Source organism: Cetorhinus maximus, chromosome 2 (assembly GCF_964194155.1).
Source record: "Cetorhinus maximus chromosome 2, sCetMax3.hap1.1, whole genome shotgun sequence".
Lineage (NCBI taxonomy): Eukaryota > Metazoa > Chordata > Chondrichthyes > Lamniformes > Cetorhinidae > Cetorhinus > Cetorhinus maximus.
Window position 1 is genome coordinate 78,697,639 of NC_135880.1, and position 23,552 is coordinate 78,721,190.

Below are 23,552 nucleotides of genomic sequence, written 5' to 3' on the forward strand. Positions count from 1 at the left end.
CTCTTGCTCACTGGAGGAGTCAAAAACTGAGTGCGTGAGGCCCATTTATAGCTGCTGCTCTCAGGTATAAAAGCCTTTCAATCTCCTAACTCTGCATTCATGAGTTGCACATTGGAGAGATCCTTTCCATCATTGGCCTCCAATAAGTGGAATTCAATGTCGCCTTTGGGAGTGGGCTGGGAGGAGGAGAGGACATAGAATCAGGAGGGAAAGTGGGGGCTGGAGAACACACTGCCTTCCCGACTCCCTTTGATTAAGTTGGATGGGAAAGGTCGGAGACAGCCTTCCCACCTGGAAGCCAATTGAGGCCCTTAAGTGTTGCTTGTCTTTATAAAGTACCTTCATGACCTCAGGATGTCCCAAAGCGACATACAATCAATGACTTACTTTTGAAAATGTAATCACTGTTGTAATATAGGAATGCAATGATGTGTTTTGAGGTTTGGTTGATGCCAGTAAAATGATTTGAGTTTTACTCTGATAGTTAACTATCTCCTTTCAACTCCTGACAGTGGTTATGCACTCTAGGCTCTTTCCATCTTATATATATAAAATATACACATAGAACTTCCCATCATCAAATCTTTAAACAAAAATATATGTTTCAATTTGAAATTGATCCACACTGTATCATGAATCTTCTTGATGAGAAATAGTGTCACATCAATATATATTTCCCCTTTTTTTTCGTGCTCAATTATTATTTCTGCATCTAATTTTTTTCTAACATATGATGCCATTTTCATGTCCTATGCTTCACGTTTCAAGACCATTAACACATCTTGGAGTTTGCAAGGCATTCTCAAACACTTTAGTTTCATTTGCCTATGCCACCTGAATACTTGAACATGTAACACCCAATAAATGTGCTTTGTCCTAAAAGTGATGTTTCATTTATAGCTGTAAAGACATGTGCTGACATTCTTCATGCTTCATTTATCATTTCATAGCACTTTTTAAAACTCTTTCCTCCCATTAATACTCATGTGATCTTGTTATATTGTCAACTCTAATATATAATGTAGCAATGGAATGTAACAAGCTACTGAAATTATGCATACCGAAATTACATCTTGTTACTAACAAAGAAACCTTGATATTGGATATTTGTACACGCATTGAGCTATAATAGCCCAAATTTTACAGTCAGCAGCAAACAAATATCACTTGCCATTCATTGCAATCACAACTGCCCACAGACTTTTAATACAGCAACCTATGGTAATCAGAAAGCCATTTTGGTATAGTGCCCTCTATAATGGATATGGGACCTGTGTGAACCAGACAAGCAAAAGTGTGCTTCATTAACTGATCAGATTGAAGAATCCTTACTTAGTCAAGCAGAGCCTAAGCCAGGAAGCTTAAATTGGAATATGTACTTTGGTGTAAAATCATGTACAGAAAGAAAAATAAAGAGAGGGAAAAAGAGAATGGTTAAAAGAGCACAATTTAAAAAAAGGCAGGAAGCAAAGGGTAAGAAAAATGAATATTTTAAAAATTTCCAATAATAGTTAAAATTTCATGGAATGAGACTCAAATTTGTAAAAGTAAATTTTCAGTGTCAGAGAGGTTGTTTGGCAGTAATTAAGACTTATCAGACCATTAAAAATACATTTGAATGGACAAGCACTAACTTTTTCTCCAAAAGCAAAATACTTAGGATGCCGAAAATCTGAAATAAAAGCAGAAAATGCTGAAAATACTCAGCAGGCTAGGCAGCATCCCTGGATCAAAAATGTGTTAACATTTCAAATTAATAACCTTTCATCAGGATGGAAAATATAAGTGATATAACAGATTTTAAGCAAATATGAAGGGAGGGAAAGGGAGAAGCGGGAAGGGAATAAAGGGAAGGTCCAGGATCAGATGGAGGGCATGAGAGATGAGTTGACAAGAGAGACAATGGTGCAAGGCAAAATAGGGTGGTAATGGGGCGAGGAAGGGGCAGATTCCCTGCTGTGTTCTTTATCAACAAAAAGCAAAAAGCTATGGGATACATTTAGAAAATGCTTGTCTCGTTTGTAATTGTCTTTCTGCTTATTTCCCACGCTTAATTCTTTCTGTACCCCATTTTCACACTTTTTCATTGCTGTCTTTTTCTCCACTCCTTTTTCTCCTCTCTGTATTTCTTTTCACTTTACATGCCTGCAATGTGCATTATCTCTCTTGTTTTGCATGCATGTCTCCTTATCTCTTTATGCCTCTTTCATTTACCTCAAGCATCTTCATTAGAATTACAGTAACATATTGAATGAATTTGGAGAAAATTACACTTCTTGCTTCTACAAAAAGTAACCTCACAAATTGACTGACCATGGAAAGAAATGGTGCAGATAAAAATCACTATTTGTCAATTAAATATCATATTTTGCATCTAAATATTAGTGTATTATTTCAGTAAGAAATTTAAAATGTTTCAAGAGTTTGTAACAAGTGATATCAAAGAATCATTATATTGTGAACATGGATCACTTTTCAGCTTCCTATTTGAATAACCTATATATTTTCTGCATTTTTGGAGGATATATTGTGCCGTAATTTCCGATGGAGTTGGTTTGCCACTCCGTTGAAAGTTCCTACCTGAAAATTCAGCTGATCCTATCTTGCCCGACCTTCCAACTCAGGCCGGCTTGAGATGTGGGCACTGCAGTGCATGCCCCAGGCCTAACATTGAGGGCTGTAGAGTCCAAGGTAAGTGAGCCATGCCCACTTCTTTATGGCATTAGCTGCTGTAAACCGGGTAAGTTTAAAGGTTCAGCCAGGTTTAAAGGTCATTGGCAATGTGAATGTATAAGGTAAGTGGGTAGGATTTTGGGGAGTGGGGGTGTTGGGTCAGGTGCTGGGGGGGAGGGGGTGTCATGGCATGTCAGGTCGGGCCTTGGGGAGTGGAATTGTTAGGTCGGGCCTTGAGGGGTTTAGATGGGTAAGGTTAAGCCTTAGGGGGTGGGATAGGTCAGGTTGAGTCAGGCCTTGGGGAGTGGTGGGGGTTGGGGAGTATTCAGACCTCGGTGGGGGGGTAGGGGGGCCCTTGTTGGGTTGTGTCAGATTTTGGTGAGGGGGTTGGTGGGGAGGGAGGGGCGGGGGGTGAGGAGTCCAGTTGATCTTGAGTGGGAGGGTCCATATGGGTTGGGTTGGACCTTGGGAGGAGTGGGAGTCAGGTCAGGTTGGGACATGAGGGGGAGTCGGGTCGGACTGGGCCTTGTGGCGGGGGCGGGAGCGTTGGTCAGGTCGGGCGGGCCTTGAGGTGGTGGGTCGGGTCAGGTCGGGCCTGGGGAGTTAGTGGGGGTTGGGAGAAGTCCTATTGGTGGTGGCGGGTGTGAGGGGTAGTACTTAGAGGGTGTGGGGGGGAGTCCACTGGTGGTCCATGGGTGTGAGGGGAGTCCCATGGGTTGGGGGTGCTGGGGGTTGATGTATGTCTGTGTAATGGTTACCCTGAAGCTAGAAGTGGTTTTAATTCCTCTAACTTTTTCTGGGTAGCTATTGATGTACCACGGTCGGAACCATCCAAATTTGCAATTTAAATCACAATTTTCAGATGTTTCCCAGTGCAGAGCAATGCCCAGGGGAAGTTTGCACTTCCAAGGCAATTGCGGTACAAACCTTACCTGGGCACTTCCGGGGGCCTGGGGGGTTCCCCAGTGCATCTTTGGAGTACTCCCCTCTTTCAGTGACACATTCTCTCTCACCTACCTACGTTAGCAATACCTACATCTGATGGTGGGGCTACCACTGTTTCAGTGCTAGAGGGCCTATTATTGGCCCTCCAACCTCGGGAACCCACCCACATTCCTTAATTGGATGGCAAGCATGCCATCTGTCCATGAATTGACCATTTTCTTGAAAATTGCATCGGCTGGTGGTCTTGTGCTGATGTGGGCCAGGGTCAGGACCCGGAAATTGTCCCAACATCGGAGCCTTGACTCTAAAATGAAAATTCAACCAATAGTTTTTGTGATTAATTCATTCGTCATGAATAACTTAAATATCCCAATGATCTGTTTTCAAGAATGCAACATTCTTGTTAAACATCTTGTTCAGTTTAAGTAAATGGGACATGTAGGTCAACCAGCGCCATATACCCTACTCATGTTTCCCATGCCTTACCTCTATCTTTTGTCCATGGTCGTGTGAAACATTCAAGACTTTTTGGGGCCGCATTTACATTACAACTGTAGAGTCAGTACACGGGTACAATTGTAGTGGAATCACACCATAGGTTGGATATGAAAGAACCTGGAATATGTTACTAGACTGGGTTAACATGATATCATGAACTGCCACAATGAAGCACTGCTTATCAATGTATTTTAAGACTGTGTCCTGTATAATATATAGAAATGCAATGATTTCTCTTTTTCCATGTTCAGTTCAGTATTTCCCATTTTTATTTTAGTTTACCAGCAGGGATTCACGGAGGACAGAAAAAACATATGCCCACTGCTTGTGTGCCATGTCATTGGGCTAGAAGTGATAATGCAACTGCTGGCAGCATGAGGCACCTTACACCATCCCTCCTCCAAATCCTTATTTGTTGTTCTGTTTCTGGTACTCTACCACATATCATCATAAATGTTATTACAATTTATTCTGCTCTCTGGTATAATCACAGAATTGTTACAGCGCAGGTGGCCATTCAGCCTATCACGTCTTCGCCTGCTCTCTGAATCTCCCACCTTCTCCCCTTGACCCTGCACATTCTTCCTTTTCAGATAACAGCCTGATTCCCTTTTGAATGTTTTGACTGAACTTTTCTCCACCATACACTCAGGCAGTGATTTCTAGACCTTAGGGGGAGGTGGTGGCCTAGTAGTATTGTCACTAGATTGGTAATCCAGAGACCAAGGGTAACGCTCCAGGGACCTGGCTTCATAATCCCACCACAGCACATGGTGGAGTTTGAATTCAATGAAAAAATTCTGGAATTAAAAGTCTGATGATGAACATAAAACCATTGTCGATTGTCATAAAAACCCATCTGGTTCAATATGTCCTTTAGTGAAGGAAATCTGCTGGTCTACATGTGACCCTATTTGTTGCGTGAGAAAGTTTTCTTCTTGTATTGCTTTTGCTTCTTTTGATAATTATTTTAAATCTGTGCCCTCTCATTCTCGATCCTTTCACAAGCGGGAACAGTTTCTCTCTATCTACTCTGTCCAAACCGCTCATGATTTTGAAAGCCTCTGTCAGATCTCCTCCCAGCCTTCTTTTCTCAAAGAAAAGTGTCCCAATTTCTCCAATCTATCTATCTATATAACTGAAGTTCCTTGTCCTATGAACCATTCCTGTGAATCCATCCTGCACTCTCTCCAGTGCCTTCACATGCCTCCTAAAGTGCGGCGCCCAGAAATGGATGCAATACTCCAACTGCAGCCAAACTGATGTCTTATAGAAATTCAACATAATCTCCTTGCTCTTGTACTCTATGCCCCTAATAATAAAGCCTAGGATACTTTATGATTTATTAACCACTCTCTCAGCCTGTCCTGCAATCTTCAATGACTTATGCAAATATACACCCAGGTCCTTCTGCTACTGCAGAGTCCCTTTAGGCACTTTATTTTAAATTCTCTGTCTATGTTCTTCCTACCAAAATGAATCACTTCATACTTCTCTGCATTGAACTTTATCTGCCACCTGTCTGCCCACTCCACCAACTTGTCTATGTCCTTTTGAAGTTCTACACTTGAAGTTCCATCCTCCTCACAGTTCACAATGCTTCCAAGTTTTGTGTCATCTGCAAATTTTGAAATTGTGCCCTGTACACCAAGATCTATGTCATTAATATGTATCAGGAAAAGCAAGGGTCCCAAATCGACCCCTGGGTAACTCCACTACAAACTTTCCTCCAGTCAAAAAACACCCATTAACCATTATTCTGTTTCCTTTCACTCAGCCAATTTTGTATCCATGTTGCTACCATCCCTTTTATTCCATGACCTATAACTTTGCTCACAAGTTTGTTATGCAGTTCTGTATCAAATGCCTTTTGGAAGTCCATATACACCACAGCAACAGCATTACTCTCATCATCCCTCTGTTATCTCTTCAAAAAACTCCCACAAGTTAGTTAAACACAAACTTCCCTTAACAAATTCATGCTGGCTTTCCTTAATTAACCTGCATTTGTCCATGTGACTATTAATTTTGTCCTGAATTATTTTTCTAGCAGTTTCCCCACCACAGAAGTTAAATTGACTAGATATAGTTCCTGTGTTTATCTTTACAACATTTTTTGAACAAGGCTGTAATGCTTGCAATTCTCCAGTCCTATGGCACCACCCCTGAGCCTAAGGAAGAGTGGAAAATTAAGGCCAGTGCCTCTGCAATTTGAATTCCACTTCCCTCAGTATCTTTGGATGCATCTGATCAGGTCCTGATGTCTTATCAACTTTAAATAGAGACAGTTTTCCAATACCTCCTCCTTATCAATTTTAAATCCTCTAGTTTATGAATTATCTCCTCTTTCACAATGACCTGGGTAGCATCTTCTTCTTTGGTAAAGGCAACTCTGCATCCATGCGTAAATCCCCTATTTGGACCCTAATCGATTCTACTCCTTTTACCACCCTGTTACTATTACATAGTAACTACCCATAGAAGACTTTGGAATTCCCCTTTTTGTTGGCTACCAGTCTCTTTTCATACTTTCTCTTTGCTTCTCTTATTTGCTTTTTCACCTGTCCTCTGAAACTTCTATATTCAGCCTGGTTCTCAATTGTATTTTCTACCTGACACCTGTCATAAGCACACTTTTTCTTCTTTATCTTAATGTCTATCTCTTTTGTCAACCCAGGGAGCTCTGGATTTGTTTGCCCTACCTTTCCCCTTTGAGGGAATATACCTTGACTGTGCCCAAACTATCTCTTTGAAAGCAGCCCATTGTTCAGCTACCATTTTTCCTGCCAACCTTTGGCTCCAATTTATTCAGCCCAGATCCATTCTTATCCCATTTAAGTTGGCTTTCTCCCAGTTAATTATTCTTATTCTGGATTGTTCTTTGTCCTTTTCCATAGCCAGCCCAAACCTAAATGGTCTTCTGCTGACACTTGATCCACTTCGCCCACCTCATTCCCAAGAACCAGGTCTAGCAGTGCCTCCTTTCTTGTTGGACTGGAAACACATTGCTGAAAAGAAAATTTTCCTGACACACTTTAGGAACTCTTCTCCCTCTCTGCTCTTTACATTACTACTATTCCAGCCTATATTTGGATAATTAAAACCCCCCCACTATAATTACTGTATACCTCTTGCACCTCTCTGTAATTTCCTTGCAAATTTGTTCCTCTACATCCCTCACACTAGTTTGTGACCTATAGACACTGAGCAAAGTAATTTACTTTTTTTGTTCCTTAGCTCTAGCCAAAAGGATTCTGCCCCTGACATCTCTGGGGCTTCCTCTTTCTCCAGCACTGCGGTGTTCTCCTAAATCAATACTGCCATCCTTCCCCCTTTTCTAAACACCTTGTATCCAGGAATATTTAATACCCAGTTGGGCTCTACTTTGAGCCAGGTTTCTGTTATAGCCACAACATATATTTCCAGATAGTAATCTGCACCTGTGACTTACCAATTATATTTACCACACTCTGTGCATTCACATACATGCACTAATGCTGATTTAGAGTTTATTACTTTCTTCCTTGCTCTGATTCCATCTTAGGGTTGCCAACCCTCCAGGACTGGCCTGGAGTCTCCTGGAATTGAAGATCAATCTCTAGGTCACTGCAGTGAAGAAAAATCATCGGAATATTAAAAAGATTGTTTTATTTTGTCATTTTCTTTGAATATTTCTCTGTACCAGATATAAAAATATTGAAAATTGGGGGAAAGGGCTGTTTGGCTGACAGTTAAGTATCATCAAATTGGGTAATGGATCTTCTTGCTTTCCAATTGGCATAGAAAGGCAGTACATCATAAGGATGGATGTGTTGGGTGACGAATAGCTGGGGTGTGGGGGCAAGTCATGTGATGAAACCTCCAGGAATATATTAAATCATAGTTGGCAACTCTACCCCACGTATTAACTTACTATTCCCTATTCTAGGGCTATCTATCCCAGTGTTCAGTGGCTTCGCTCCTCTGGTCTTCCTCACTGATATTGTCTCCTGGTTCCTTCACCCCTGCCAAGTTAGTTTAAATCCTTCCCAATAGCCCCAGCAGAAAGGCCCGCAAGGAACTCAGTCCTGGCTCTATTTAGGTGCGACCAGTCCGGCTGTACATGTCCAATCTCCCCCAGAGTAAGTCCCAATGGATACCATAATTTTTCCATAATATCGAAAAAAAAGTACATGTGCTATCCATAACCATTCTTAAACTTATTTTCTTCTTGCTATTCTATTCATGCTGCTCGTATTCTGCTGGCTGCAGCTTCTATAAGTGACTTACTTGCTTAGGACCATATCAAACGTCAAAAGGTGGACCCGGGAGTTCATAACGTGTCAAAAATCCCGCGAGAGAAAAGTAATGATAAAAAAATGGGATTATAGTCTGCGTGAGAGTTTAAGTGAGAGCACTATTTTCTTTTTAAAAGAAAGCCCCACCCAAATGATTGTGACTTCTGAATGTTAGTCCTCAACAAAACACAACACGACCTTCATTGACCTGCTTACTCCAGAAGAGGGTCACCCATTCACACGCTGATCGCTCTGGTCGACGCGAAACGATTCAAAAACAAAAACTTGCCACCGCAAAACTCAGCAAGGTTTGCTGCATTCCGTCGCCCTTGTTTGTCCCACTTTCCATAAAAATACGGCGGATTAACGTGTATTTTTTTTTTCAAATGAGTCACTGAAAGTGGCTTTACATCTCACATTGATTTTCTGAAAATTTGCGCCCACATTTCTTGAAACAAGACCCAATTTTAATCAGAAATGCTGAAAATAAATTAATTTTCGCGGTGTTGGGGTGTAAAGTTTCCAATCACCAAAAATTAGAATGCTCCATGTTTACCTTTCGGCTTCAAAACTTGACACTACTGCCAGGTAATTCTGTTTTTGACACTACTGCCTCTGGCTCACTCCATAGAATGTTAGCATGGAGTCTGATGCCATCTAGCGCTGTAAGTAGTAATTTGTTACAATGCTGGTCGGAAGTGCAATGTTACCAGGAGAAGATACCAATCGCAAATTAGATATTTGATACCGTTAACAGGTATTGCATTCTTTAAACATTTAGTGGCAGTTAAATAAGGAACATGAACAGTAGCATGTGCGGATCTTTTGTATCTGTTTACTGAAACCGATTCATAACGTTTTTGGACAGATATAAGTGTCTTGCACTTTTATGCGACTTGTAAAACAGATTTTAATCTGTTGATATTTCGAAATGCAGAAATAAACTAACAAGAAAAATAAAGCATCTGAAAGCCAAGTAAAAGAGAAACATCTTGCCAGTAAAACGCAGAAAGACACTTGACATGTTTCACTAACTGAGCTACACCATAACACAATGAATGTGATAGTTCACCAACAAATTCTATTGTTAGTGCACTTAATTACGCAGCGACTTTTAAAAGGTTGGTTTATATTGAACAATTGTGCATATTTATAAACAAATTACATAGTATTAGATTGCTTCATTTAAATAATTAAACAGAATATGTTTAGTCAACTTCAAATCGGTATAATATAATTTACCTGTAAAGACTGCGGCGTTTGGGTTCAATATTAAAACCGCTACTGCATCTGTGGCTCCACCATTGAATGGAGAGGATTTCCTCCTGAAATTTATTTATTCATTATCACTCATTGCAAAAACGTAAAATCAACTAACAGCTAGATCCTTACTGGAGACGATGAATAGTATTTCAGGAAATCGGATACAGGTGGATAATTCAATTACTTAATGAAACCTATCTGGTCTCAGGGGCTTTTTGTTGGTTCATTCCAAAACCCTGGTGTAAATCAATTGCTATGAGTTATATTGCACACTGAATAAAACTGCAAATCTTTCCTGTCATCATTCACCCAGCAGTTTAAAACCGGTAGCATTTTGAAGAGTGGAGACAAGACACAGTGAACCTAGTAAAAGATGTATTAAATAAGAATCTGTAATTACCGTTTCACTGTGATAGCAACCGAACTGCAGAGCGGCATACAGCGCAGTGCGTCTTATATTAAACCTGTAGGAAATTCAAAAAAAATTTGGAAACTATATGAAATATCAAAAATAATGCCACACATGCAATAGGGACTTTGGTGCGGTGTATGGAACGCATTTTAACTTCTAGCATAACAATGATCGAGCTTGTACGTAAAAAGCCAAGGAGCCAAAATAACTTCCAGTTAGACCCCAAACTCTACGTTAAATATGCGGGGAAAACAATTCACTGACAATATTTGACTTGGATCTATGTCTGTTTTAGGCAATAATGTAGCTATTGTGTTTTTTTAATTCTTCAAAACGGCTTACACACATTTATACAACTCCGAAACAAAACGCCACTCTACGCACCCATTCATAAAGTCTGCATCCTCACCCAAATTTTAAGTGAGACTTTTTCAGCTCAATGAAACTTTACTCATTTCATGTGATATATCAGATGAATTTGAAATGTTCATGTGGCGTTTTTATTTCCCCAGTTATTTCATCCAGATCCCGTTGTTTTCTGCAGGAATCGGTAATGAAGAAAGGACAGGATGATGGTTGCAATCGTTTACCAGACTCTTCTCTCCTCTGGACTACCTTGTTGGTGCAATTGAGGATGATCCACTTTCTTGACCTGGCCCGATCATCAGTTTTGCAGAAAAAATACTTTCCTGGATTTCTTCACAATCTGTAACAGAGAGCGAGCCATTTTCTCTCTTTTAAGTCACTAATTCTGAACTATATTGAGAGGGGGAGGAGAGTTTTCTTTTGCGAGCTATTATATTTAACTTCAGTGATCTATTTATTGAGGCTCAGCCCATTCCAGAGACGCTGGGATGAATGAATGAATGAATGAAGTGAGCCCCCCTTGGCCAGCAGGAGCGGGTGCTGCAGTTTGAAACACACCAGCCCCCAGGCCAGCCCCACAGGCACGCGCGCTTCTTTTTTCTCCTCCGCATTACGTCATGCCGATAGTTTTAGTCCGTCCGACCAATCGGACGCGGTGCCTGGATTCTACGGGAGCCGGAATAGGCCAGTCTTCGCGCCAGGATTTCCCCGTCCGTACCATAACGCATTGCGCAGGGTGCACAGCCCGTTCCTGCGGCTTTAACAGCTCTGACATGGAAACCCCATTGCAGTTCCACGATCGGATCCAGGAGCAGCAGCATCAGCACAACAGCCAGCACCAGGACGAGTGGGTCAGGTGTAACTGCCCGCATGTCACTGCTGCTGCTGTCGCTGCCGACAACCTGTTTCTCCGCAATTCCTCCCCGCTCACTTTCAGGACCAGTTCTCCCCTTTCCTCCTCCTCCAGACAAGGCAGTCAGCTCAACGGCAGCGAGTTTTCGCCTTCCTCCGCCAGCCATGCCAGCTCTTCTAGACAGTCTCACCCCCACCACCACCACCACCACCAGCATCACCATCATCAGTGCCGGCAGCCCAGCCCCAGCAGCAATCGCAGGGAGAGCAATCCTTTCACTGAAATAGCCATGAGCAGCTGCAGGTACAACGGCGGTGTCATGCGGCCGCTCAGCAACCTGAGCTCGTCCAGGAGGAACCTACACGAACTGGATTCGGAATCGCAGCCTCTTCAACCCATCTTCACCACAGTAGCCCCGGAGATCGTGGTCTCCAAGCCGGAGCAGAACAATTCCACGACGGTCGTTTCTTATGGGGGCAGCGGTAGTACTGGGGGAGGAGGAAACGGTGGCAATAACAGCAAACCGAGCAAAAAGAAAAACAATAACATTGGCTACAAGCTGGGCCATAGGAGAGCTTTGTTTGAGAAAAGAAAACGATTGAGCGACTATGCCTTGATCTTTGGTATGTTTGGGATTGTAGTGATGGTCATTGAGACTGAACTTGCGTGGGGGGCTTATCAGAAGGTAAGCAAATATGTAGTAACTGGCGATTTCGAGGGTCTTTTTAGTCTTAGAATGTGTATCAGGCAATTGTTTTGTCAGCAATTTGTAGTGCATTTGTTCATCTGCCTTAGCACTTTAACAGTAATGAAAACATTGACGTTGTCCAATTATTGTAAAAGTTAACCTGTTTTTAACTTCACATTATGGCATGCACACTTCTATTATGAATATAACAGTTTCGTACTCTTATTTTAAGTTTATTTTTCCCACTAATCAAAACTCAAAATATATTTCTTCTATATTGCAGGGGTCGCTATATTCATTAGCTCTAAAATGCCTTATTAGCCTTTCTACGATTATTCTGCTTGGTCTGATCATTGTATACCACGCGCGGGAAATTCAGGTAACTATATTTTTACTAAAAAAGGAGTAACTCTTTAGGGGAGATTAATAAGTGTTATGAATCGATTGGGCGGGACAGCCAGGATGTGAAATCATGTTGTCAAAACGCATATCAGTACACTTAAGTGCAAATTAAACAAAATTTCGGCAGGAAAAAAAGTCGAAGAGATGAAAACTTGGGCCATGGGAAATATATCTAGTAGCTGAGAAACGCGTATTTTAATTAACTAGTAATAATGTTAGAACACGTGTACTTTTGTAACTGATTAGAAAATATGCTCACTTGTTTCCACACGTTGACACAACACAGGTGCGATAATCCCTGGTTAGGCCAGCATTTGTTGCCCATCCCTAGTTGCCCTTGAGAAGGTGGTGGTGAGCTGCCTTCTTGAACCACTGCAGTCCGTATGATGTGGGTACTCCCACAGTGCTGTTAGGAAGGGAGTTCCAGGATTTTGACCCAACGACAGCGAAGGAACAACATTATAGTTGCAAGTCAGCATGGTGTGCGACTTGGAGGGGAACTCGCAGATGGTGGTATTCCCATCTATCTGCTGCTCTTGTCCTTCTATGTTCATCTATATATCTCTTTAAGAGAAGTAAAGCAATGTTTATGAGTTAAGAAGCGGGAAACTGTTGACATTGATTACTGATTTCACTCGGATTGTTTCGGACGTAGTGAAATTGTGCAAACTAGTATACTGGTGTTTCTCAAAGTTTCCAATAATTCTAGCACTAAAACAATCATATTATAACAAAACTAAACTCGTTTTAAAGCTAAACAGTATCATATACATGTTGCAAAGACTGCTGTAATTCGACAAATTGAGGTTACAAATTGGAATGCGCTGTATAAAACATCAGAACATCAACGTTACAGAATGAGGTATTTCGATCTAAACAGTGCCCAATGTTTGAACACTTTATGCCAAGAATGCACTCCATAATTGTGTTTTCTCAAATAGCAGCATTCATCTTCCATTTCTAATTTCCAGATAAGCATATTTCAGGTAGTGTTTTTATTGGGCTGCTTTGTGTTTTATTCTACAGGTGGGAATTTCAATTCATGTTATTAAATGACAGTTGTCTAACGGCATCTGTGATCACTTAACCAAGCAAAAAGAGCGGTCCGATTAATCAGATGTTCTGTTTACATGATGCTTTAATAATTCATAGAATACTTTTTGTTCAAAGGCTAAGGTATTTCAGAATTGCTTTCCTAAACCTTTCGGAGATATGTATAAATGTTATCACCGATCGGCAACGTTTTTATGATAAAAGTACGTTTTGCATGAAGCGCAAGGAATCAAATTGGCCGAGCACTACATCTACATGTCCTTAAAGTTGGTGATTTGCATCTAAACCGTTTTCACAAGCTCTCTGGTGGGAGAAGAGTTCTGTTATTTATAATACATTGATTGCTAAGTATCATGGAAAATCCCAGATTGCAGCTTGTGCTTCAGTCTTAATAAAATATCTCTTAATTTTAAAAAATGCTACCATTTCCGAATGAAGACCTGTATTTAAGTTTCTTTATACCCATGGAAAATCAATCATTTAGTAAGCAGGTTTTACAAGTAACACCATCAAATAGATTTCTGCATTAATGACTTCACGAAGGTGAAATTTTAAATAAAATCCCAACAGTGCCCCAACGTTGAAACTGACAGGGTTAGAAAATGTAAGGAGCATGCGCATTGGAACTAGGACTGACAGTTGGTAAAATTCAGAACATGAAGCAGAAAAGTATTTAATAGAGAATGAGATTATCCCAGGCAATGCTGGGGGTTATCATTCAACAGACGTTGTTACGGATATGGAATCAATGTTCGTGTTCAACTGTTAAATTGCTTTGAGTGTACATGGCAACTGGATAAATGTATTGGCTGTGGGGCGGGGTAGAGGTACCCATAAGTACCATAAAGGATAAGTTAAAGTGAGGGTGAAAGGGGTGAGGGCAGTGCAGCTCCCAACATTGGCGCCGGCTTCAACTAAACTGTTTGTTTTGTGGAGGTGGAATGACCGCGAATTGGATGTCTTGGGTTTCTGAAAAAAAATTCGCGCGAATGAACACCGGCTGTATGGAGTGTTCCTTACTCGGTTTAATAAGCCAGGCGATGTGCTGGCAAACAAATAGCAGGGACTGCTCAAGGTCTTGTCGTGTTTTTTCTTTGTGTCGTATTGGTTCAAATGATTAATTTACCATCAAATGCATTCTCTCGTGATTTAACATAGCCAATGTGTGCCACCGTCCGCAGCCACTGTATGGGGATAATTCCAGGCTGAGGGCAGCCGGGCGAGGATGGCCAGCAAGGCATCGATATTACCCGGCAACTGACAATAAGTGTTCCTTAAAGAGAGCGGCACTAAGCTGGGATCATTTGGTAGGAGAGGTTGTAAACATCAATATAAAGATGCAAAATATTGCGGATGCGGGAAATCTGAAACAAAAACTAAAATAAAAATATTGTTAGAAATACTGAGCATATTTGACAGCATCTGTGGAGAGAGAAACAGAGTTAACATTTCAAGTCTGTGACCTTTCATTAGAACTCATGGAGAGTCTTCATGAACGGGCTCCAATCTGAGACGTTAACGATGTTTCTCTATCCATAGATGCTGCCTGATTTGTCAACTAATATAGAGAGGTCTGAGCAGAGATTGATATGCTTTAATTCCCATCCACCCCCCTCCTGGTGTCCGACTGTCCCACTTTGAGTAAGCCTGGCCCACATTGACGGGAACTGCGGGACTGAGGAAGGGAATTGTGTTCCTGTGGGTAACTCGGGAAAGGGCTTCATCGTTCCAGATACTGCCAAGGAGTGAACTGACCACGGGATTTGTTAATGAGTTAGTAACACATGGCTGCGAATTCTAACTCCAACAATGTGGGGCAGGCTGGCCAACTCAACTGTGTCAAGGTTAAATAAATTACTTGTGTGAAGTTTTCCCAGCACTTTGAGATTGAAGTGGCTTCACCCATTGCTTGCACATTTCCAAATCGCACCATGGCTTCAGATTATAACTTGTCCAAATCAGAGAAATCCAGAGCCAGGCATTATGTTCCTGCGTCTTTGCCCATCTTTCCGGTAATGCATGAATTTGCATGAAATCTTAAATGTGATCCAGATCCCTTTTCAAACATTCAAATATTATCATGATCAGGATTAGTATTAATATTTTGCAATTCATTTCTGCATTTGGTTGCAAACATTCATGTTTGACCATTGGGCATTGTTCAGATTTTGAGAGGTTGATTTGAAAGAATTGGTACCTGCGAATGCAAGAAAGCTGAGGGAATTCACTTTCTACTCTTTGTGCTCACTCAACACCATCACTCAGTGGAGTTCAGTAGCTGCTCAGACAGTGCCTCATTTCCCCTGTGCGACAGAACATTCTTTCTAAATGCCATGTTGCTACACGTGACACACAAAGGGAGTTTTCCAATCAGTAGCATTCACTGCTTGAAGTATTTAATAGAAATCGATAGAATAACAGAGATCAGTGAAAATTGTTCGGAGTTAATCGCAATACATTGCAGAATTTGATTGTAAAAGTGACATTCTCTTTAATGTGAGTTTTCTGATGGGGAATCTTATGCTCTGAGTATTTAAATATCAAATTGCTGTCACACCGGCTCTGACCTAATTTTAAGCTGCCTTAAATCCTGACGCTAAGAATTTGCTGAACATTTTTCTTTTGTTTATAGTGCCAATTCATCCTGAAATTCAACAACACTGAACTATATATAAAACAAAAGAACTTTGCAATGTTAATGATGCTAGGTATCAGCCAGATCCATTTCAAAGGGAAGCCTGGTCAGTATTGATTGAGACATGTCACAGTCTAAACTAATAGTGGGTTGGAAACAAACGTCTCTCCCTGTTTCTCCCAAAGGAACCCACCTCTCTGTGTTAACTACTTTAATTAACTTTTCCACTCAATGATACATGCTTGTTTTATACAGAAACAGAACATCTGACACATGTGGTTTGCACATGCGTTTAATTAAAAAAAGTTATTTAAAAACACACCTCGGTGTTCCCATGGTGTCAGATATCGCTCACAGGTAGCACTCTGTGCAAACTGACTGCTACATTTCCACATTAAGCAGTGAGAACTTCTTAATTGTAAAACACTTGAAGATGTTCTGAGGTTGGGAAAGGTGCTATATAAATGTAAGTTCATTCCTTATATGCCTTCACACATACGCTGCGCGAGTAACTAAGTCATACAGAGCATAAAGTTCTTAGTTTAGATCCCCAATCTGTGCAGAGTGAGCTAACCTCAATTGGGACAGTATTGGTCTCAGAGTCTTTGGATCAGGAATGGGAACATTGGCCTGTATCTGACTGCCTGTATAGGCCTGAGGGTCAAAACATGATTATGGGCACCGGTGATGTTTCTACATCCCCATTTGAGCAGCTTGTTGGCACTCAATGAGAGGGCTCACACCTGTGCACGGTAAAACTACACTTGGGCGTAGAACTGACAGCGAGACTAGACAAAGCGATGAGAGAAAATCGGCATGGAGGTCCGCAACAGTGTAAATAAAACACATTTATTCAGTCTATACAAATCTGGAGTATTGAGTCTGAATGGTGGCACTGAATGGCATTGCAGAGTAAATGTGGAGAAATTTCAAAGTGTCACAGACAACTGGATTTTACAGCAATATTGTGATATGTGTCAGTTAGATCAAGTTGATTATAAATGAAATTAGAATGTTACTCGGAATTCAGAAAGGCATTTAAGGTTTTGGGGTTAGATTTGATGGGCCTGTATTAGGCGAGATTCTCCTAATGTCATTTGAGGCCTATTAATTGTTGGAGGAGCCATAGGTTGTGGGGGTGCATTTTGTAATTCACACTTCATTGGATGACTACAATGGCACTGACTGCACAGAATTAGTCGGCAGTGCTCTCGGTGGCATACTGTTCTCTCAAAAATGTTTCATGCAGTGGCATCTCCCACAGCAGGAACACATTTGTTTTCAAATTAGAATTCGTATATATTAGAGCGGGCGATAGCATTGGTCGCAGGGAGTGATTAATATTGATTTTTTTTTCTCTTGCCCAGCTTTGTTTACAACAGAGTCTAGTAGCAACTGTAGAACAGGGCGTTTGCTGCTTCCAAATACACGAGAGAGGAAGGCTGGATACACAATTCAGCATGTCCTTTTTGACTGAATTCCGAATAAGCATAGGGTTTTTTTTTAACACTTTCAGCTCATAATTGATGGTAGTCCAAATAAATAATTTGGGCGATTGGCATACACGGCAACACCGATAAATGCATTCAGTTAGGATTATATGTTTTTACATATTATGAAATGGGGTATTAGACCGAAGAGAGACGGTGACACATTGCCAAACGGCCTTCGTTTGACTCCTCGCTTCATGTCACTAGAATAAAAGCCAATCCTCTCAGCCTTGAAAGCCGAATCTTCAACAGATTTCACAATTAGCCGCTGTAGAACGAAGTGACGGAGACAGTCCATGTCCAATGGACACCACCGGTTTCAGCTGATCTTGGTGAAAGGTTACTGGGAAACTCTTTCGGGTTACCAACAGTCACATATCGCAACTTCTTTCGAGTACAATCACAGTTCTTGGTTTCCGGGAGTGGGACGTGAACCCACAATCCTCTGATTCAAAGGCGAGGGTGCTATGAACTGAGCCACAGCTGACACCTCAAGGTTACTGGGAAGGGGAACAACAGCTGGACAAGGAGCGACCGGGTGATTCACATAGGTGATTCAAGACTGAATTCCGAAGTTTCACCATTCACAGGGCCCTTGCCTTTTCATAGTAATTTGAATAGAACTAATGGAAGAAATCAATAAGAAACCGCTTTAGATCATGGGGAAATCGCTCAACAATCAGGATCGCCACACAAACCTGCACTATACCAGATCAATGGCCCATGTTGTGGACAGAGGTTGCAATAAAAGAGACAATGGCACTACAACCGAACGATGCAAGTCTGGAAAACCAAATTCTTCAACTGAAACAAGTGTCTTTTTTAATGTATATGGCGTACAATTGTGCTTCCATATTATACCTATATATTTATATATCCCATAACATGGAAAAGGTGATGAGCTATCCTCAATACGTGATGAGCTATCCTCAATATTTTGGGATTTTTAACATACTTCGTCCCGAATCTTGTCACCATGAGGATAATTTGTAATTTGATATGTGAGTTATGTTAACAAATATTCCTCGCTCATTGCGATGAATTTGGAGCCGCCTTGAAGCTGTCTGGTTGTATACTTCATTCCGCAATGTGTGGGCGGAGAGAGCTGGCGGCTCAAGACTTGCATTTTGTTCTGTTGCCAAACGGAAATAAAATCGTTTCTTTCCTCCCGGGAAAGTGATTTGAGCGCATTGAAGGCTGTCTGGTAATCATTGTACTTTAACCTCAATGTGAAATATTGATGGATATTATACAGCAGACGGGCTCAGCTCTACATTTGGCTGCAGTTATAGTTTTCTATATATGTTATAGTTTGAAAGCAGTAACTACAAACTAGAATTCCCAGTGGACAAGACCATGTGGCAGGAATGCTCACCAGGAGAGAATTCTGCTCTTGGAGGCACAGCGCTTTTGGGAGCACTGCGTTAAGCAAAATACTCTGCTCCAGTTTCTGAAGTTTCCAGGAACTCAAAAAGACTGTCTAAATTCTTTTTTACACCCGACTCAACGCCAAAAAATACAGTAACTGCAATCCACATAATGTCAATCTCGACTGGTGTAAGATGGCCTTACCATGGGGTCTCAGATGTAGTGTTCTGTGGTCAAGTTAGCACCTAGCTCCAAAGTTACAGTGTGGTGTCCAAGTGGACAGCTTGCTGTGACATAGAGTAGCAGTACAAGTGCACCTTTTAACACCGATTGCTTTCTGAAGGAAATTTTAAAAGAATTTTGCCTCAGGGGGGTCATGTATTATTCCCTTTAAAGTTGGGAATCATCCGCGTTGCTCTTTTTGTACGGTCGCCATTGCATTTCTTTCCACTTTGAGATACAATGACCAAAATCGCTCACAGTGCTTTCATATAATCAACGCATTATAGAGCCGCAGCATAATCTCTGTAGATTTGTACTCCATAGTTTTACACATTTTACTTGCTCTTCTCGTACACGCAGGACTGCTACCTAATGTGCACTGTGTTTGCATTTGTCCTTCCATATATATATGTCCAACATGTTGATTCTGCATTCTGCATGTTTTTTAAATAAGACAATACTTCAGTAAGCAATTCTAAAATAGCCCTAGCTTTTAGTCATTGATCTGAACAGATCCGATGACAAGTAACTGGGCTTCTACTCTATTATTTCATCAGCTCAAATTGGCTGCCTATCAGATTATGCCTATGCCTTTGATGGCATTCCTCATCTCTGTTATAGTAATGGAAATATATTTTCTCTTAATCTTTTGATTCCACAAAGCACATTAAGTTTGTTCATTTTGAATCAGAATATAAATAAATATTTGCACTAGAAAACTAGTAATCATCAATATGTTTTTGAGTTTGCAGTATATTGCTGAAAAGAGAACCATGTTGCTGAAGCTTTTTGCCTTGCACTCATCAGGACAAATGCAAGAATGCTAAATTTCAAACTATTATAACAATTTATACAACAGGAGAAAAGGGTGCTGATGGTTTGTAAGTCAACTCTGATTGGCCAAGGCATTGCCATTGACAAAACTTGTCAACCAATCCACTAACGTTCACTGCAAAACCCACTGACTTCCACAGCTACCTCAGCTACACTTTCTCATACCCTGCTTCCTGCAAGTGCCCCATTCCATTCTCCCAGTTTTTCTGTCTCCATTGCATCTGTTTGGATGGTGCAACCTTCCACACCAATGTTTCTGACATGCCTTTTTTTCTTAACTGAGGATTCGCACCAAACCTGGTTGACAGTGCCCCCCAACATGTCCAATCTATTTCACGCACCTCTGCTCTCACCCCTTCCCCTCCTTCCCAGAACCATGATAAGGTTCCCCTTGTCCTCACCTTCCACTCCACCAGCCTCCGTGTTCAACAGATCATCCTCCACCATTTCCATCAGCTCCAGCATGATGCAACCACCAAACACATCCTCTCCTGCCTTCCCCTTTCAGCATTTCATAGGGACCTTTCCCCCTGTGATACCCTAATCTATTCCTAACTAACTCCTAACTAACCCCTCCCTGCCCTACTGCACCTTTCCATGCAAGTATAGGAGATGTAATACCTGCCCTTTCACCTCCTCCCTTCTCACTATCCAAGGCCACAAACAACCCTTCCGAGTGAAACAGCAATTTACTTGTACTCCTTTCGATGTAGTATACTGTATTTGTTGCTCATGATATGGTCTGCTCTACCCTGGGGAGACCAAACACAAACTGAGTGACTGCTTTGCAGAACACCTCTGTTCAGTCTACAAGTATGACCCCAAGCATCCAGTTGCTTGTCATTTTAATTCTCCAATTTTCCCCCATGCTGACCTTTCTGTCCATGGCCTGCTCCAGTGAAGTGCAACACAACCTCAAGGAACAGCACCTTATCTTTCAACTTAGCACTCTACAACCTTCTGGACTCAACATGGAGTTCAACAAATTTAGATCATAACCTTTGCCTCCATCTTGTTCTATCTGTTTTTTTCTTCTCTTTTTTTTATTTTGCTGGATCAGTCTTCATCTTGTTTCTTTCTTTATCCCTTTATGTTGCATTCAGATGGCTTTAAGTAGCAATTAACACCTCATTTAGCCACAACCTTTGTTTCTTCACTATATCCATTTCTACTCTCTTTGGTTGTTGCATCATCAAATCTTTTGTTATTTAATCTCCCCTGCCCTCTGCCCTATCACAGATCTTCTCCTTTGTGCTCCCTGGCCCCTCCCCCTGCCACTGGCTTAAAAACTCTTACATTTCCATCTCTCTTCAGTCCTGATCACAATTCATCGACCTGAAACATTCTCTATTTCTCCCCACAGATTCTGCGTGAGCTGCTGAGTTTTTCAAGCTTTTTTTTTGTTCTTATTTAAGATTTCCAGCACCCACAGAATTTTGCGTTTATCTTGAGTTGATCTGTTTTCTTGCCTACATTGTATCCCATCAAATGTTAAAACTACAAAAAGCTGCATGAATAGATCCTAATAAAAAAAGTAGTTTAATAATTTAAGATAACTTGCATCTGCAGGTATAACGTGGTGCATGTGTTGATCAAGCCTGTTTGTGTGCAGGTGAAACGTTTGGTCTTTAGAAATGGAAAATTTTTATGCTCTTACAGTAATTGAAAGTTGCCTTTTGTTCATTTTACCAGAATTTTATTTGATCAACTTAGTATATGAATTTCATTAAAACAGCTAAGGCAATTAAAGTTTTGTAAACACGTTGCTGCTAATGCACTGAACAAATATGCCATTTTAAAACAAGTACATCAGTTGTAATACAACTATTTCCTTTGAACAAAACAGGGACTTTTAGAAATAAAATGCTAGATCCTATGGAACAAATGCAAAAGAAAATAATTAATTTTGTATGTCAAATGGAAATTGCAAAGAAAAAACTGATTTGATAGAACTCCAGGAAGCCCATCTTTAGTGGAAATGAGGAAAGGCCATGCTCAACAGAAGGTTTATTTGAGTGACAGGGGAAGCAGTCCTGTTCTTTCTGGCTTAAAGTACCTACCTACATGAAACAGAAAATGCTGTAAAAACTCAGAAGGTCTAACAGCATCTGTGGAGAGAAAGACAGAGTTACTTAGTTTCTTCTATAGAGCTACTTAGCTCTATAGAAGAGTCATAAGGACTCGAAACGTTAACTCTGTCTTTCTCTCCACAGATGCTGTTAGACCTGCTGAGTTTTTACAGCATTTTCTGTTTTTGTTTCAGATTCCCAGCATCTGCAGTATTTAGCTTTTTACTTACCTGCATGATCCGGTTGCTCCTTTCTACATTTTGCTGCTGGGTTCCCCAAGCCCTGGGACCCCTGAGCAGCTAGTGTTTAATTTAAATCAGGCTCCCAACTGCATTATGGGAACTGTGTTTAAATATACTGATGAAGGGTCTCACCACTTCGGGCAGGCCACTGGCCCACCATGCAACCAACTGCTGTAAAAATGGCTTCATGCATGTACGCAATGTGCTGGCATCTCGTTTCTCAATTTATTTTTTAAATTCCCCCCTGACCCTCTCCTGTCCTTTGTAAGGTGGTTATTATTATCCCCATTGCATATTCATGTCTTGCATAAATGGTCTGATTTTGGTAAAAGGAGAATCTTATGTCACAGCGTTAAGTAGAAACAAAAATGTTCCAAAAGTTTCAACAGTCTGTGGCAGCTTTCCATCTTGTAAGATGATAGTTTGCATTGTGATGGCCAACTCTGTGTTAAGCGTTGCCTATTGTGGCTCAGGAGCCCCACTCTGACATGGCAGTCTTTGCTGAAATTGCTGCAGAGGAAGATAGTGGGCTGAGAAGGTGCACAACTTGCTGCCCTCTGTTTTCTCTGAGCCCTCTTCTTGGCCAGTTGCTGCTTGCCGCTGCTCATGCCCTTGCAAACAATCAGCCTCCAGAGGTCATGGCTGTCAGCGACTGTCTCCCAGTTGTTAGTGTCAATGACATCTTCAAACCTCATTTGCACGTGTCCTTGTATTGGAGGTATGGATGCCAGGGAGGCTGTGACCCAGTGGCCAGTTCACCGTACAGAATATCTTTGGGTATACAGCCATCATCCATCTGATGAACGTGGCTGAACCAGTGCAGATATTGATGGTTTAGCGATGAATGTAAGCTGATGGAATTAGCATGACCCAGGACCTCTGTGTTGGTGACTTTGTCCTGCCAAGAGATGCTGAGGATATCTCTGAGACAGTGAAGGTGGAAACTATTCAGTCTTATCTCTAGCCGAGCATATGCTGTCCAGGTCTCACCACTATAGAGGAGTGCATTGAGGGTGCAGGTTTGGTAGACTTGCAGCTTGATGTCTCAGTCAGATTGCTGTTGTAACTCTCTTACTCAGCTTGGACATAACCACTGCAGCATTTGTGATGTATGTGTTGATTTTAGCATCAGGTGACAGATTTCTGGTGAGTGTGGAGCTGTCAACAACCTCCAGCATCACATTGTTAATGCTGATAGATGGCGCATTGGCAACACCCCGGACCATGACATTTGTCCTCCTGATGCTAATGGTCAAATCAAA

At 41.3% G+C, this 23,552-nt stretch overlaps 1 protein-coding gene across 2 annotated transcripts in view; it reads left to right on the forward strand.

The window, feature by feature from the left end:
• The first annotated feature begins 11,051 nt into the window (after window positions 1–11,051).
• LOC144695474 (small conductance calcium-activated potassium channel protein 2) overlaps window positions 11,052–23,552 on the forward strand; it is a 157,188-nt gene continuing 144,687 nt past the window's right edge. Inside the window, exons 1-2 of one of the 2 annotated variants that reach the window (XM_078566355.1) lie at window positions 11,052–11,972; window positions 12,259–12,354. In XM_078566355.1, the coding sequence (XP_078422481.1) occupies window positions 11,052–11,972; window positions 12,259–12,354 (1,017 nt within the window). The remainder of the gene's footprint in view (window positions 11,973–12,258; window positions 12,355–23,552) is intronic. The other variant, XM_078566363.1, reaches the window with a different exon arrangement.